The sequence below is a fragment of the Dreissena polymorpha genome, chromosome 15 (assembly GCF_020536995.1).
Source record: "Dreissena polymorpha isolate Duluth1 chromosome 15, UMN_Dpol_1.0, whole genome shotgun sequence".
NCBI lineage: Eukaryota > Metazoa > Mollusca > Bivalvia > Myida > Dreissenidae > Dreissena > Dreissena polymorpha.
Genome location: NC_068369.1, coordinates 8294350 through 8313314, shown reverse-complemented (window position 1 = coordinate 8313314; position 18965 = coordinate 8294350). Strand labels below are relative to the sequence as shown.

Genomic DNA, 18965 nt, shown 5'->3' with positions numbered 1-18965 from the left:
TTAAGATAAGGAAGGATTTACCTTAATTTTCTTTTTATAGACAGGACGAATCCCTCATCTGTGAGGCAGCGCAGTCATATATCGTTTTGCTGAATTGAAGCAGCTACGCGCATCAGTAGTTTTTCATGGCATATATCTGAATATAACATATCGCGGTCGTATCTTAAAAATCACAAATCTCCTGTGTATCATTATGTTCTTAATGACCTTCTCTATCGACATATGTACCTGGGCGCTCTTAAATACGCGCGTCGCTCTAAACAATTGTGAAAATTTTGATGAAAAAGGGCAGACTTTTTTTATATATGCACTCATAATACCAGAACATTTATCGGTATACTTCAAATTTCAAGTCTTGTTCTCCTAATGAACTAATCCCATAAATCTAATACAATAAGTATTCTTCCACCATGAGTAAATGGTAGGCTTCCATCATTTCGCAAATGATAGGCTCTCATAAACCTCTATGTACCTTATAGAGTTTATTCTATAACAGAAATTTTATGCGCATATATCAGTATATTTTAACTGCACAGTATTCGTGACAGAACACATTAAATTCTCACTTAAAATTAATCAAGACCTTCAATATTACCGATACTCTACATACATTTGCAATAAACACAATTACGTATATACATATTTACATAGTATTTTTGTGTGTGTCTGCCCTATTCATATTCGCAATCAACATTAATTTTCTTATTACTGTGCTTACCCTCCTTATTTCTTTATTCTATTAATGCATAAAACCATATACAATTAGTCAAGTAAACTGATTTGTTGTGAACGTCTCTAAATTGCCATTTCTGTGCATGTTTCTATTTCATATCTTATATAAAATGACGTCAAAATCGGATACTCTCTCATGTTTATTCCTACCTTCTAAGTTCTATTTATATAATATCAAAATATTAAAATGCCTTCAAAATCCTTAATTATGTATACGCGTTTAATATCCGTCTTCTTAAAATGTATTAAATATATGTTACATTCTTCTAATTTTCTCATTTCAACGTACGGTCTATTTATACGACAATTTACAAAAATACTATCAATTAAAATGTATTTATATTATGCAAAAATGTGTCCGTGTATAATTATATATTCTAATAATGCAAAAATATAGAAAATTCTTTAAATACTCTCAATTATTTGTGCGCCTCTAATTTCAGTATTTCTATAACTCATAAAAATTTCAAATACTTTCTTATTCATTTATTTTATTCTCCATTTACCGATATTTTAGAAAAAAATACTGATCAATGAAAAACTGTATTGATTTTGATACTTGCATAATTTCTCCCTACATGATTAATTATTTCTTTGACACCTAACTACGTAAAATTCTTTAAAACAATTCTTAAAAATTTCTTTGTCATGACGCCTTTTACTTTTTATTTCTTACTTGATAAAATTTGAAATAAACCCCTGTTTGCCATAATTTATGAAAAAACTGACCGTTTTTTTCATCTGCGTTTTTTTTCTCCGTTGGCCCGTGAAAGAAGTGGCACTTCAGGTTGGCATTGCGAACCAGAAAATGTACTGTGTCACGTAATTACACATTGTTCGTTGATAACACACAGTAACAACCAAAGTTCATTTCTGATTGCATCGCGATTTATTTATGTCGAATATTTCTTTTAACAAAATGCTTGCTAATGTACACGAAATACAATTTTACAGCGCGGCAGCCAACATAGCCGCCACGTCAAGAAGACGTGACAACTCTCCAAGTTCTTTTCAAATCTAACCGCAGATTCTTTTCTACTAACTTAAAACACTGCATTTTATCCCCAGGTTAATTTACATAAAATCTACTTGTAATTTCCATTGGTCACCAAGGTCCGGGCTTATTACGGATTGGTTGATTCGTCAGAATATTCTAGAAGGAACAATTTTTCATGTATTTACTTGCTTGGCAAATATACTAAAATCTAAACAATTTATATTGATATAGAGTAATCCCGTTATATTTGTCAGTACCATGACTTGTGTATTCTATGCAAATAGGTGCCCTTTCATCTGTGCTGTTTGATGACCATGTGTGGGTACTATTAATCTCGTGTCTATATGCTGACCCTGAACTCATTGTTAAGTATATGGTCCTTCGATTATTTTATCTAAATGACTTTTCATCTTATTGATCCCAATTATACCCCACCCTGGGTCGTATTTGTGTTCTTATTTGAAATAAATCTTAAATCAGGGCTTGGTTTATGTGTACTCTTAAATTATTTGTAAATGACAAATATCTCCCAAAAATGTATTATTACATTCTCAAACTTCATCCTAACATTGCATATACATATTATTGAAAAATCCCCTTAATAGTTTCCATCATAAGAATAAACGCATATATAAATGTTATAAGCTGTTACATGACATGGTGAAACACTGCTTCGCGGGGTTTACCCACTTTCGTACAAATCCTTTTTTGCTTTTAATTAAATGATTTACAATGAGTATACTTTTATTGTGAACAAGACCGTTTTTAACATACTGAAGATGCATTACGTCTATTCATATCTCTATTTGAAGAAAATATAACTAATTGTAAAATATTAAAAAAATATTTGTTTTGAGAAAAAATTTGGCATAAGAGCATATCTAACCAGGCATGTTATCAAAGTTACGATCTCGTTTTATTCTAACAGAAACACGGTAAACAGGTACAAATACGATAAGACTTTAAAAGACCTGTCCGTAATATGGATCTTGTGAAATACTTCAGTAATTCAAGTATAAAACCACCGGTGTTCAAGTCCGCTGACACAAATTGGAACATCGTGCATGCAACAGGTGTACAAATTATGAGGTTTCATTGAACTTTTAAACAGACTTTGAATTGCGCGACGCGAACAGCAATTTCATTTTGTTTGAGAAACGTACTTGAAAACCATTTACTTTGTAATTGAATTTGCAATACATGAAACAATATTGTAGCGAATTTACAATATGCTTTACGATATTTGTTTTATTAATTTCGGGTATTTATTTCGGTAATTATTGTTATTTGCATTATTATTATTTCAGATAACAATCAAATGCTGAAGGCTTTTATTTTAGCGGCCGCATTGGCGGTAGCTTCGGCAGAAAAGTAAGTACACTAATTATGGTCGATTACTGATTGATTGATTTATAAATATTTTTGTTTCTAAAGTGACCCATGAACAGTAATCACAAGGACTTTTTTATACATAAGAATCATAGTTGATGTGCATAAAATACATGCCATGACAATAATATTGATTTTTGTTATATTATTAGTAAGAATGCAATGGTCCATTTATTTTCCTTTCTTGCACATTTTATTCGTTTGTTCGTGAACCTTTCAGTTAAAAGTGTACTATGAAATAAGCGTTAGTCATAAGAAAACCATTGGAAGGTTGATACAGTTAGCCGGATGCTATAAACCAACTCAGAGTATTAAGTCACATTCCGATTCATCAGCAATGCAGAAGGACACACTTCATCGCAAATCTGGCTATTTTTCTTCAGAACGCCAAGCGTCTTGATTCATTTTAAAACTGTAAGGAATATAGGAAAAAAGTTTACAACAATGTGACGCTAATTAATTCCACATGCATCAAAGAAATTGTAATATGAAAAAAAGACGAAATTGTGTACCGAAAATGTGCAAATTACTGCGATGTTCGGAAAGACGATTACTGTAACAGACGCGATGAAATATGAAGATATTAGATGAAAAGTATATTGGCAGGTTTGCCGAAATATTACCTATTGATTAGGCTTGACCAATGTTCTTAATTTATTGTCAGCTCCTATCCGATATTAGCCATTACATTTTCTTTAAATTTAAGATCAAAGACCGAAAAACGTATATTCCACACTTTAAGTTTTACTGTTATCGCATGCTTGACGGTGTTGTTGTGTTTATTGTGATGCATATTTTTCTTGTTGTTGTTTGTTGTGTGGATGTTATTGCTGTTAAATTCTATGTTTGTTTATGTACATGTAAATTATTTTGATGTCTCATATAATGCAAAAACTTATCTGTCCAAAATAACGGATGAATAAACGAAATGCTGATAATACAACATCAGAGGACTTAATGAAGCAAAATCCATTTAGAAAAAAAGTCACGATTTACTTCGTTAAATTAACGACAACACTGCCACCAAACCACCTTAGCCTTTGATAACCCGTAAAATGAAATGAGACACGACGTGAAGCACTTGACCCAAATCATCACGAATAAAAATGAACTGAGTCACAGCTTCCGTTGTCTGATAAACAGCTGCTAACGTTCCAAACGTTTTCAGAACACCCTGTCTAGCACCTAGTTCAAGCCCCGTCTGTTTATTTGGTTGTAGTTGTACCAGTGAAATTTATGTGACACCAATATGTGTGAAATAAAAAAGCCTTATTTTTTCTACCTAAGTAATTCCTTAATTTTCTTCTTCATGGTTGAAGGACATTCATAGTTGAAGAGAATTATTTGTGGAAGTTTAAAACAAATATGATTGATTGATTTTATTGTGTTATTTGATAATTTTAGCTCTTACATGGTTTTTAAGTCTTTTTTTATAAGCATCTGTTGACTATGTCATTTATAACGTTTTACGTCAAGACTTACGTCAAGACTGGTCTAAAATCCTAAGAATACAATTTATAATTTCAGATCATGCATCTTTCTTACGTCAATACTACTCTACGTTTTTCAGCATCTTTTTATTATTTAGGTTCGTACATATTTATTACGTCAAAACTACTCTATGTTTTTCAGCATCTTTTTATTATTTCAGTTCATACATCTTTCTTACGTCAAGTCTGACTTTGGTACGTTAGTATTCTTTAATAATTTCAGCTCTTACGTCGTTCTTACTCCGAAGAGTTTCCGACCTGGCGTCCCACTCAACATAAGCGTCAACGTCCTGAAAGCGTCAGGCGACGTCAACGTTAGGGCTGAACTTTTCGACGACAGCACGAAGGCCGTAATAGCTTCTGCACATAAATCCGTTACTCCCGGTATGCGAGTGACTTTTCACTATGATTATAACGTAAAACGACGATAAATGTTATAATCTATTCAATATCATCATTTTACTTTAGGTTCGCATTACTATATAATGTTATACATTTAATGTTATTATTATATTGTATTAAGGTTTCTATAAATATGTCATTTTTGTTGCAGGTTCTGTAACTTCAATTCAGATCAATGTAAGTAATTGTATTATCAAGACTTTTGCTTTTTCCGTACAGCATTATTGAAACAACCGGACATATTCAAAGTTTCGCGTTAATTTTGTTTTTCCTAAAAACAACAGCAGTTTAACATTTTGGCTTTTTACTTTTATAGAAAACATTTTCAGACATTCATACTTGTATGTGCTAATATCTCAACGTTGGTTTATTAAGATTTCGCGGTCTTATCATCAAGGTCTGTTTCAAGAAGTATTAAGATTTAGTTTCGTATTTTATCCGAGAAACATTAAGATTGAACCAACATATTTGTAGAACGCTTAGATTGTTCTCATAACAATTACTACATCCATATGTGATAATAATTAAGTCAATAATCGGATTATCTTTTCGTTAATAAACAAATGCGCAATACGCACAGGTTCCGGACAACTTGCACATCGGGTCCTACAAAATCCAAGTACAAGGTTCCGGTCACGGTCTACACTTCCAGAACGAGACCTCCATCAACTACGAAATGAAGAGCATCTCGATCTTTATTCAGACGGACAAGGCCAACTACAAACCTGGGCAAACAAGTACGTTTCCTTAGAAAACCGTAGAATGCTTGACCAAAGTATGTGTCTATGCCATACAATGGTATGGCAAACCGTTAAAACCTTGACAAAAGTATGTGTCCCTATCTTACCATATAATCCGTTACCAAAGTGTGCGTTCATATCATACCGTAGATTCCTTTATTACTTAGCCATAAGTTTCTGTTTCAGCCTGTCATGCAATTTTCATATAAACAGCATTTGCTACAAATTAGACCGGTCGTTATCAACATGAAAACATTCAGTGATGTTAAGCGACATTTTGCCAAAACAACAACAATACAACAAAGCAAACAACAACAACATAACAATTAAACAAAAACAGGTGAACAAACCTGGTGACACCACCGCGTGATACACATTCTAGACAAATACACATTATTTATTTTTAAATTAATCGGTCAAATGCTGCCTTATGTTGTGTCCAGATATATGTATGTTTCTGTCTTGGCTATGTCATCAACACTGACATTTTGAGCAAGCAAAGTCATTACAGTTCTTATTCTCACGCTGGGTATGCGGATACTTTGATAACAGATGGCACTTCGATACCAGATAACAACAAAAGCCACTTTCTTGCATTTCAGTAAATTTCAGAGCCTTTGCAGTCTTCCCGAACTTGACTGTTTATACTGGAAGTTATGATATTGAAATCTACGTGAGTATGTCATCGAAATAAGAAGTAAATGTACGAATATTTGAATTGAAACGACTTTTTAAAATCCATGCAGACTGCTTATATTGCATGCCGGTAGCGCCTTTGTTATCGAAATGAATCTAGATGTGAGCATTTTAACGAATTAGTATGTTGGTTTGTGTTCTGTATTGTATTGAAAGTATAAACATTGCCCCTTTTCCCAAGCCCGCGTCCGTCTTTTACACTTGACATTTCACGTAAGCCTGCATTCCATTTCCCGCTTTTAGGACCCCAACATGAACAAGATCAAGCAATGGCTCGGCCTGTCCGATGCCAGCGGCGTCGTAACCAATTTCCTTGAGATGGACACACAGCCGGTGATTGGAGACTGGAAGGTGAAGGTTACAGCACATGTAAGTTCTGCTTTGAATACTGACATACATTTGTAATGTCATTTATTAAAACCCGCTTTGCAAGTTATGCGTTAACTTCGTTTGTAATGTCAATCTTCCAATTGAATAACTCGCAATGTAAATAAATAAAAATAAAAAATAAAATATAAATTGATTTAAGGACCGTTTCGATGCAAACCAAATCAAAGTCATGCTAACATGATTGTACCTCAAATCCCGCGCTATAAACAACACTGAATCATTTTTATACGTCAGTGATAATTGAATTTACAAAATAAAGGTTTCTACGCTAAAGAAGATTTCGATATGATTTTAAAAGCCTCAGTTTAGTATTCTTTGGTCTATTATCATCGTCATGTTATTAATGCTTTCCCAACTCTCGCAACCATCCCTTATATTCAACTGGTACTTTCATAGAATTCCGACGCAACTCATGGTTTTAAAGCCATCGGTGTACATTTTTATTGAAAGCGGGTAGATGTATTTAATACATTTTTGCATTAAATAAACATGTATAGTTATATCTTTATAATAATACTATACACAACATAATTTTCTAAGGATAATGATTGGTTGTCTAGTATTTGGATACGTTTGGTTATGGTTATACACTTATGCGTTTTATAACGTATGCTGTATTTACATGGACATTTTTTAAGCGTTTTAAAATTGAAAATATCGTCATATAATATATATACTTATTCAAAATTATTCAAAATTCTTACTCATTTACCTTTACTTTAAAGGGAAGATCTACAGAGAAAATATTCGTCGTTGCTCATTACGGTAGGAACTTTCAATGTATATATTCATTCAAGTCTTGAAGACATCTAACTGATTTGACTCATGCAAAATTCTCGTTTTTCATTGGCTAAGAAAAGACACTTGTTAAATGTATGTTTTTCCTTATAAAGTCAGTTATGGTTCATATCCAGCAGTAAAAGCATTCTTTCAATTAGTGCTTTTCTGCAGATTTGAACATAAACTAAGCATTTCTTTTTGAATCTAGAATTTTTTATTTGTAATTTAGCCAATCTTGGAAGAGTTCATTTTAATATAAGGTCAGTGTCAGTTTGGAGATCGTCGAGTCACTGGCTTGAGAGATTGCACTGAAATAACGTTCATAGTTGAAATAAGTATTATCATGGGAACTTTTTATGAGTGTGTTGGTGTATTTTACAGTGCTTCCTAAGTTTGAGGTCAAAGTCGAACTGGCTTCGTTTATTCTTACCTCCGATAACGCACTGAATGGGAAGGTCAGCGCCATGTAAGTGGAATTCTGCGTTTGAATAGAATAACACATACCGCAGCCTGTGAAGAAGACAATATTATGATTAAAAGGAAGTTTCATTCTATTAAAATGTTAAAAGGTATTACAATATTATTATCCAAAATATTCACCCGCAAGATAAACTTTGTTGTGCACCGATCAATGACAATTATTTTAAATTATTAATACAAATGATTCGTGAATGCTATGTAACATTTTGTGTTAAGATTCACATAAGTCTTAAAATTTACTTAACCTGACATGATTAATGTTTAGTTATACGTACGGTAAGCCGGTGCAGGGAACGGCCAACTTAATTGTGAAGTATAAGAACTGGTACCGCCCATATAACTACCATGGTGACGAGCCACGCGTGATGCAAGCACTGACTCTTTCGGTTTGTATAAACATACAGTTTTTTAGTAACATCCCGTAATTTCCCGTATTGACGAGCCAAACGTGACCCAATCACTCATTCGGTTTGTAAAAACAAGCAATTGTATCATTTTGAACCTTAAATTTCCATGTTGACAACCCTGAGGTGCCGCATTCAATGGCATTTCGCTTTGAAAAGTTGGGTAGTTATATGTAGTAATACAGTTATATAGTCAAATATATGGACAATGTATCGAATGCATTTATTGCAATGGGATATGCCTCTATCGAGTGACCACCAATAGTAAAACTTATAGCTATCATTTCAGCGTTTTTTTGTTTGTTTACTATTTAAGTTCTTTAAAAGTTTCTAAATGATATTTGATACTACATCTGCCTTTACCATATAACACAAACGGTCAGACATGTTAATTTGTTTTCTAAACAGATAGAGAATTACAATAATGTTCATTTTGTGCAAGGTCGATGGTACTGCCTCGTTTTCCATCCCACTCGACGCTATTAAGACGATAAACAAATACTTGGACGGACGCACTTTGACGGTAGAGGCCAACGTAACGGAGAGCCTTAATCACATCACCTTAAGTGGAAAAAACGAAGTGAAAATTTATGACCGTGCCTGGAAAATGGAGTTCCTGAAATCTTACCCAAACACATTCAAGCCCGGGCTCTCCTACACTGCATATGTAAGTAGTATTAATACATAAGAATTGTTTCAGGTGTTCTTATGTTCGATCTTATGGGTTTGTTGCGATTGATTTTTCGATAGAGTGATGACAACACAGGGTCCACCTTACTCCACTTAAATTGGAAACATACCATTGCTCACATCATAATAAGTATCAGAAAGAAAAAAAAACATTATTTATATAAACTGCAAAAACGTGATAACATGTAAAATGACCATCCCCTAGCAATTAGACTTAATGTTATTGTATTTTGTATTATGGTTACAAGTGTGTATACCTTTCTTTATACACAGTATACTAGATTAAATCATCATTATCTGACAATTTCAGCTACGAGTCTCACAGCAAGATGACCATCCCATTCAGGGTGTTCGTGAAGATGTGCGAGTTACCGTAACGTGCTTTTACCAAGACAAGGGCGAGGCAACCACGCCCTATCCCTGGTACGAGCCCCCACGGCACAGATACATGCTTCCAGAGCAGACCTTAACAGTACCGGACAATGGTATTGTGCCGATCCAGGTCGACATTCCAAAAAACTCAACCAGCGTCTACGTACTGGTAGTAGTTTTTTGTGTATTTAAATGGGTTAGTAAATGCTCTTTAAATAGTAGTGATGCCATTATGTGGCTATGAAACAGTTATTATGTGATAATTATGTTCTTTGTTGCATTATAATTCAGAAACTTTTTCAGAACACATAATTTGTAATTCTGAAAACTTAACTCATATGTGAATACGTTTCATTTTCAGGCAATCTATGGAAAATCCCAATATGATTCAGATCTCGAACTGAGCAAGAGTTACTCACCGAGTGATAATTACATGCAGCTCTCCTTGAAATCTTCTAACCTACGGGTAGGTGTGACACGCATACTATTTATGCACATTTGCTGTGTAATGATGTAATTGTTTTACTTACCATGATATTTTTTTTTATTTGAATGATGTTTACATATTGTTTATTTACAGGCCGGCCAAGTGGCAGTATTTGATGTTCGATCAACGGAAACCATTTCGAATTTGTTTGTCCAGGTCAGTTATTAACCCTTTGCATGCTGGGAAATTTGTCGTCTGCTAAAATGTCGTCTGCTGAATTTCTAAAATTAGCATTTTCTTCAATATCTTTTCAAAGAATACTATCAGAATAGCAAACAGTTTGGATCCTGATGAGACACCACATTCTGTGGCGTCTCATCTGGATCCAAATTGTTTGCAAAGGCCTTTAAAATTCGGTTCCAGTGCTGAAAGGGTTAAAGGACATTCCTATATTGCACGCACACATATATTTAGAACTCTTACCTTCTTCAAGTTTATTTCATTATTATTCTCAATCTGGTGTCATGGTTTTTATAATTTGCAGGTCATGTCCCGTGGTAATGTCGTCATGGCTGGGACGGTTTCCGGAAGTACATTCAGTATTCATATTGACTCCAAGATGGCCCCGAACGCTCGCATCATTGCTTACTACGTACGTGCTGACGGCGAGGTCGTCACTGACAGCATTAGCTTTGATGTAGATGGCGCTTTCCAAAACCAGGTCAGCAATAACACAGTAGTTTATATTTTTAACACATTAATACAACGGATATTGTCCGTAGCTTTTTTCACGTAGATCAGAAAGTGAGTATTTTTGCTGTATACACGATTTAAACAGTACACAATTAATAAAGCAAACGAGAGTGATTTAGCGTTAAGTAATCATTTAACGCCTCACCAATTGTACAGACTCTCGATAAATCTTTTATGATCAAATAACATCTTTGTCAGGCTAATTTAAATTGAAAAAAAATCACAAAGATTATATTGCTTCTATTTGTAGGTTTCTCTGTCGTTCGACAAGACCAAGGCTGCTCCCGGGGATAACGTGAACGTGATCGTCACAGCGGATCCCCAGTCGATCGTAAATCTACTTGCCGTTGACCAGAGCGTCCTGCTGCTCCGATCCGGAAATGACGTCACACAGTCAGAGGTGTGTCAGCTAGAGTACTTTTTTTATTGTACAATGCATGTTTTGTATAAAAAATACTGTCTCTTGAAATCTACCAATCTTTGCGCATGCGAGTATGTTTTGCATATGCATGAATACGCGGGGCGTATGTCAAGTTAGTGAACATCAACGAACATAACTCAGCACAGTACAAACATAATTACAAGGAGCGCAAAGAAAACATGACGTTAAAAATCAAGCACAAACGTTGGGATTCATACTTGTCTTATAGATATGTTGACCCTCACAAGAGCAGTATTAAAAACGTACCAAAGTAATGTTTTACGAAGTCACTTACAAGCACATTTTATTATGCCAGAATCATTGCCAGTACTTTACTTAAATCGCTGGTCAACATTCTATCTATTTATTTCTCATCAGCAAGATTTGTAACTTCAGGTCATCGACGAGTTGAAGTCGTACGACACAATCAGCCATGATAGCAGCTCCTTCTGTTGCGACTTTATGCCAACGGCCATGGGCGGGCGCCGCAAACGCATGGTCTGGTGGCCGTACCCGAGATACTTCGGAGGGGCTGATGCACAGACCATTTTTGACGTATGTGCATAAAGTGTCGTCCCAGATTAGCCTGTGCAGTCCACACAGGCTAATCAGGGACAACACTTTCCGCTTTAATGGTATTTTTAGTTTAAAAGAAGTCCCTCCTTACCAAAAAACAAGTTAAGGCGGAAAGTGTCGTCCCTGATAAGCCTGTGCGGACTGCACAGGCTAATCTGGGATGACACTTTACGCACATGCATTAAGCCCAGTTTTTTTCAGAACACGACTCGTATGATACATCGTATTATTTAATTTGATTTGTGTTGTTAGTTTCTAGTAATTGATGACTTTATAAAAACTTTAAACGTCCATGTTATGGCAAAAAATACTCCTCGCTTTATTATTCCGCTAACACACCTCATTAATTTGACCTAATAGTCATATGGTTTCACACTCGTGAACCTGTGAAGATAGATTTATAATTTTATATATATATATATACGAATCATAAATATTTCAGAACTCTGGTGTCAAGGTTTTGACCGACGCTAACGTCTTCCACCACAACGAACCAATCATTTGTAAGTTTTGCATTCAAATATCAAAAAGAAAGAATAATTTAAATCGTGAATCTGCAATTCTGAACAAACAAATGAAGAATGAGTGTATAACCACGAATTAGTTTCAACGTATGTATTTTCTACACTTATATACGCCCGATGCGTATGGATATCATATGTGTCTGATAGGAAACAATATAATGTGTCGTGTTCTGAGAAAATTTTGCATAATGCATGTGCGTAATGTGTCGTCCCAGATTAGCCTGTGCAGTCCGCACAGGCTAATCAGGGACGACACTTTCCGCCTAAATTGGATTTTTGCTAAGAGGAGACTTCATTTCAACGAAAAATGCCATAAAAGCGGAAAGTGTCGTCCCTGATTAGCCTGTGCGGACTGCACAGGCTAATCTGGGACGACACTTTACGCACATGCATTAAGCCCAGTTTTCCTCAGAACACGACTCTAATTGTCTAGTACATTTGATCGCGACACCATGAATTGCGATCGTGTACAAGGCTTCTTAATAAGAAGACAGCCACCATAACATCAACTCAAGCGGGGCAATACTTTTTTAATTAAATGACACGGGAATGATAACATAATGTTTGGTTATCATTTGACATTAAGTTTCATGGTGGATTCTATAGAGTATCCCATGATGTATGTCGGAACGGGATTTAGAGGTGGTGAAATGGCTTTTGCGGGTGCGGGCGGGCCTACGCCTCAAGCGATTCCCGATAAAGGGGCTCTAGCTAGCGTAGATAGAGTTCGAATTGTCTTTCCAGAGACGTAGCTCAGGAGTAATATAACGACAGGGTATATGAAATGGTGTACATCTCTTTTCCGCTTAGGCGAGTGCAGTGGGAAGTGGAACCGTTGCATGTCTTCTCCGTATTAGTTTTTTATTTGTATTTGTGTACTTAACATTAGTATTAATATAAATCGGAGCTTGTTCCCATGGTTGCTGTTTTGCAATATGCAAATGACAAATAACGTCCTAGCATTGTAAGCTTATGCTTTGGGTTAAATCGATACATTGATGTTCATAATGCGCCAAAGATTTTCACCGCTAGTTTGAAATAGTTGTCTTTCGAAAGGGTGACGTTTTTCTCATATCGGACGACCACATGATTCAATCTACTCTATCTACGGAGGTATTGCATTCCCTAACATAATATAACACGAATACTGTGCACAAGTTCATTCAATAATTAAAAAAATAAAAATAAACGTTAACTCAAATAAACAACCGATTCCATAGATCCAGAGCTGATAGATGGGGCAATGTTTATGGCAGGAGGGATTCCTGAAAGAGTTGACAGCCTTGCACCTGGTGGCGGTCCAGTAGAACCAGCTTCCAATTCACCACTTCAATCAGTGGACCGAATCAGACATGTATTTCAGGAAACATGGTTATAGAATAATGCTACCACTGGGTATTTGGCATTTACTGTGTCGTTAGAAGCAAATGCATTTTTTATTCAGCCACTGGTGAAGGTCAGCTGATATTGTGTTTCTTTAGTGCGCTGTCGTCATCAGCCATGTATGATTTTCATATTTAACTCAGTGGAATCTTTGATTTAGGATAGTCTTTCAATTGGCGAGGCATAGTGATTGTTTTCTGCCTTGTTACTTTGATGGAGTGAGTTAGATCCGTTAAGACTTTTTTTGTTGCCAGCAGCGATCTCTGAAGAGAGCAGAGATTCAATCCGCATGTTTTCGCCGTGCCAGAAAACATAATAATAAAGTTTGTGTTTTATACCGTGGTCGCGAGTAGTTTATACTTTTTTGTCTGCGTAACGTTTGGTGTTATTAGTTAAAATACCGGTAATGCCTATATACACTACGAAAGGACTGTGAAACCGATGATTAACGTAACGTGAATAAAACACACCTACCGAAGCAAGTTTAACAATATTTGCGTTTTATAATTACGATCGGCCTGTTGCTCATGATCCTTTTCATGTTCAATTTAATTTTCATAGAGTTCTTCAGATTTGAAACGTATTTATAAAAACTTGTTTTTGGTGGTTCATTTAACAGAACGAACTAGTTCCTTATGCTAACTCGTTTATTCAGAAAGTTTATTATCGCAAAGAGAGCGTTTGTTTTAGTGTCATTTTCAGCAGAACGATCGATTAATTCCTGACCATATCTTGCATGACTTATATACAAAGAATTCACTCTATTGACAAATTGTTTTTATATAATTTGAAATTGTACAAATGATATTAACATTTCTATATTTTATCCACCAAATATATTGGCGGAACCGGATAGGGTATGAACTTGTATTGATAGTTTCATGAAATAAGATTCCTATTCCCTATTATTGTTAAACAAATCGTTTATTTTTTACAAGGTAAATGTGTATTCGAAGAAACCAAAGACAAGTGTCGATTTGATTTTCCTTTTTTACTGCCGAATACGCGATTCTACAATAATAGATAGGGATTGAAAAAATGTTACCACAACCTCTATCTGGTTTGTTCCATGTGGCTTGTAACCGATACTGGCCTCTAGTGGGCGTCTTCGGTCAGTAGGTCGAATCAGAAAGTGTTTTCGGAAGCATATCTATGAATTAACACCACAAAGGCTTGATACCTTTCAGAATGCTTGTTATCTTTGTTAATGTTTGTTGGAAGTGTGCTGTGGTGCATGTGTGTTATTTAGACGAACCTTTCATTAGAAAGTTGGTACAAGACTGAGCTACAATATTTTTGTTCAGAGCAAGCTCGGGCCCAGTGTTGATTCATAGATTAATGAAGTTATGTTTACATCTGTTCATCAAGGGTTGTTTTGTAGGGGCATTCACATTTGAACATATGTATGTGCAAAGGTTATAATGTAATGGCAATACATGCAATATATTGTCTTGCCATCAGCTGTCTCTTCTCGCTGAGATTTCAGTTTAATATCCAATTATGTCGATTGACAAAGCTACACATTTCCCATGATAAGCATATTTCGTAAATATATTGACCAAGACTCAATGCAAATAGCACTTGCACATTATAATGTGCATATAATCCCATCATAATCCAAAACAATATATTACGGATTAGAGATTAAAATATAGTCAATCTGTGTATTAATTTAAAGCCAAGGTATTTGGACGAAACAAATTTTCTATAAAAAAAAGATGCGCACTGGAGTGAATTCAATTGATTTACTTAATTTCATAAAGTATATGCCATGCCTAAATGAGGTTTAAATAAACGTTTTTTGCTACAATTTGCAACAATATACCGTCTCTTATTTTTCATTTGCATTACTGGTTAAGAAACATTTATGGTTTTATACAAGAATCTCAATCAGTTGACATTAAAAGCATATGCTTATTTTATGTTTAAACACACTATTATTATCCGAAAACCCACACGCAAGTATGAGTAAATGAGATAATACATACCAACTAAATGCAATCAACAATCGATTCAAAAGTTCTAGAGCTGATAAATGGGACCCTGTTAATGGGAGGAGGGATGCTTGAACGGGTTGACAGCCTTGCACCTGGCGGTGGTCCACCACAACCAGAGTCCGGCTCGCAACTTCAATCAGTTGACCGAATTAGAAATGTGTTTCCAGAAACATGGTTGTGGATAATTCTTCAATAGGGTATTTCGAATTTACTTTAAAATGTGTCGCTAGAAGCAATTCTTCTATTGCCACATGTGGAGGTAAACTAACAGTGCTTTGTTAATTCTGTGTAGTTTATTTGTGAGTCATGATGTATCAGTCATATTAAAACTTGCTGAATGTGTCTTGGATTAAGGATGTACCTTGAAGCGGAGATGGTAGTGGGATTGTTCCTTCTTTTGTTGCTGACGTGGTTCGAATAAGACAGACTCATCAATGTTTGGCTACAGCAACATTCCCTCGGGGCAGAATGATACTTTCATCCACAGGTTCATTTTCATTTTCCTTGGTTGCGAGTGTTTTAGACATGTTTGTTTGTTAGACATGTTTGTTTGTTTTACTTTTGGAAGAATGCAATAGCATACTACTTGTACTTAAAAAAGGAAATGAACCGAAGTATACCATGCACTGAATACATAAGAATGTAATATACCAAAGTAAGTTTGGTTTTGTTGATCCATGACCACTTATAAATAGTATCATTGACCAATACAATCAGCCTGCTGCTTTTGATTAATTTCTGATTATGAATATTTTCACATAGATTTGAAAAGTGTTTCGATAAAGTTAGTTTGGTGGTATCATACAGACAATATCGGTTCCTTACTCATATTTTGGACACTTAATTATTACTTTTTTATCTACATTATAATCTATCCTTGTTTTATTTATTAAATCGGGTCTTATTATGAAGTTAGGCTAACCAGAATATTAAAACAATGTCCCTGAATTGACAGTTTTAAGTCGGTGACTAAAGCTTTAATCATCTTATCTTATTTCTTCGCCGTTTACGTCGTTCCATTTTATATGTGTAGGTGTAATTGCATCACCCAACATTACTTTAAATTACTTGCTTTACCGTCAAGAAACCCATATCATGACTTTATCGAAATTTCCATTTACTTCAATTGCTGAATCCACAGTTCCAATGGTAGGTGGGCCTATGCTGGCAGGAATGTTTCCCGGCATGGCGATGGGGCCGGCTCCTGGTGGCATGCAACCAGTTCCGGCCCCCAGTGGCCCACTTCAGTCGGTGGATCGAATTAGAAATGTGTTTCCAGAAACATGGCTTGGAGTAACTTTACAACCTAGTATCAGATATTCGATCTTGGATGGCGTAGATACGCGAAAGCTGCCTTCTTATATAAATGTTTGGTACAAGTTTAATTGTGCCGCGCCAGCTATGTTATGAAGTTTTAAAGGATATCAGCTAGTTTTCATTAAATTGACTTAAGTAACTACGATGTTATTTGGGGGTTTGACCTTCCTGTCAATGTGACTTCATTACTTTGACATTACGTGAGCATTGACTAAGTTCATCATATTTCATCATTGGTTTATTTCCAAAGTTTCCAATTCGTTTTGAAGACATTGATTTGAATTGTTCGACGTAGATTATCACTTAAAAGCTCTTTTGTTTTGAAGACGCTGTATTGCATTGTGCTTATCTTGCGCGATAAGTCTTCAATAAGAAAGTCTATCCACATAAGCTTATCAAAATAAACTTCAATGACAATTTATTATGCCCACACAATTGCAGTCTAATTAGAGAATTGTGCAACCGGTTAAATTCGGAACTCGCGCGCTGTGGGTTTTTCCGAATTCTGAGCGCGCGCGGGAAGTACAAACATTGTAATTAATACTGTAATGACCAGTAACGTCGATATCCCATTTGCTTCCCATTCAGAAGTGAATAATAAGTATTTAAACGACAGAAGTGTTTCTTTTAGGAAATGTCAAAATTCAAGTCTTTTGTTGCTAGTACTTTTACTAGTATTATTATTAATTACACATAACAAATCTAACACTGATATTGTTGCGTTCCGAGCGATAGTAAATATAGCTTGGTAGTGTGTAACCTTCAATGAAACGACAGACGACGTTTCCGTGTTTACAAAATTTATTCATGTAACGTATGGACACAAATGACTATGGTACGATATGTTTAGTCAAATTGTATTGTAATTGTAATTCAACAGTGTGTAAAATAGCTCTCGTTCACAAGCATTAACATATAAGTGTGCAGTATCTAGACTATACATTTAATTCAGTAAGGAAAATCTTCATTGTTTACATCGCGTAGATCAACTAAGAATTAAAACACTGCGAGCCCAACATAGACTTCAATGTGACGTTATAATGCATAATAATTATCTTATTCTTTATATTTGCTTTTATATTACAAGTAGTAGTTTAAAATATCAATTATAATATCACGATAAATGTTATTTATTATTTACTTCAACAAAGTGAAGGAGTTGCCTCAAAGATGTTACATTGCAAAACTCAAACTGACTGAAAAACCAGTCCCTTATATACTAAGAGCTCTAGGTCGACCCAAAACATGGTCAATCGACCAGAAACATGGTCGACCAAATGCTACCGACCTACCGAAATGTAAATGTCGACCCAAATGATGGTCGACCAGACGCTGACGACCAAAATTATTGGTCGATGACGTAGAACATGATACAAGTACTTTACAGTTCCTAAGCAACGCCGGAAGCAATATGGCGGATGAAACATTTTCCGATTTTAACAACAAAGTGTTTAACATTAGAAATTAGCTATTTAAAACTATTTATGACAAATTTTAACAGCAAAGATATGGAATATATTGCCTAGAACCTGATCTATCTAGTAAGTACCAAGAAATAAACGTAACTTTACTTTTAAACTGATATTCATCAATCTTAAAGTCAGACATTTTGCGACTAAACAATATTACCGTGGACATAAAACGGAACGGAATTTACACTTGAGTACGAAAGAAAACATGGATTAAGGACTAAGATAGTCTGATTTTGGAAATAATTGGAGCTTTGTTATGGATCTTACGAAAATCGTACTGTTATGAATAACTGGAAGGGCTGAACAATGCCTTCTTGTAAGTTGTATCAGTAACAATCTACGAAGAATGAAAGGAAGGTAAGTTTTTAAGAATAATCACTACCCATAGTAGTAGATTGCATCAATACCGCCTGGAACTAAAAGGCCAAGCTACTGCGGCCTTACCCGCTTGATACTTGAAAATTACAGTATTGATATACATCAATTCAATAGCCTGGTTCAAAAATCACCCACATCAGTAAATTTTCAAACTA

At 35.1% G+C, this 18965-nt stretch overlaps 1 protein-coding gene across 16 annotated transcripts in view; it reads left to right on the top strand.

Moving 5' to 3' along the window:
- Positions 1–2669: 2669 nt before the first annotated feature.
- Positions 2670–18965, top strand: part of LOC127859923 (CD109 antigen-like) — a 46011-nt gene continuing 29715 nt past the window's right edge. For 11 of the 16 annotated variants that reach the window (XM_052397537.1, XM_052397533.1, XM_052397529.1 and 8 more), the window contains exons 1-18: positions 2670–2802; positions 3037–3100; positions 4832–4992; positions 5162–5187; positions 5591–5747; positions 6353–6423; positions 6690–6815; positions 7562–7601; positions 7998–8082; positions 8362–8482; positions 8943–9167; positions 9501–9758; positions 9924–10028; positions 10143–10205; positions 10534–10710; positions 10993–11142; positions 11560–11718; positions 12182–12242. In XM_052397537.1, coding sequence (XP_052253497.1) covers positions 2712–2802; positions 3037–3100; positions 4832–4992; positions 5162–5187; positions 5591–5747; positions 6353–6423; positions 6690–6815; positions 7562–7601; positions 7998–8082; positions 8362–8482; positions 8943–9167; positions 9501–9758; positions 9924–10028; positions 10143–10205; positions 10534–10710; positions 10993–11142; positions 11560–11718; positions 12182–12242 — 2140 coding nt within the window. In that variant the 5' untranslated portion in view covers positions 2670–2711. Of the gene's footprint in view, positions 2889–3036; positions 3101–4831; positions 4993–5161; positions 5188–5590; positions 5748–6352; positions 6424–6689; positions 6816–7561; positions 7602–7997; positions 8083–8361; positions 8483–8942; positions 9168–9500; positions 9759–9923; positions 10029–10142; positions 10206–10533; positions 10711–10992; positions 11143–11559; positions 11719–12181; positions 12243–18965 lie in introns of all 16 variants that reach the window. The other 5 variants (XM_052397538.1, XM_052397542.1, XM_052397540.1 and 2 more) reach the window with 4 other exon arrangements.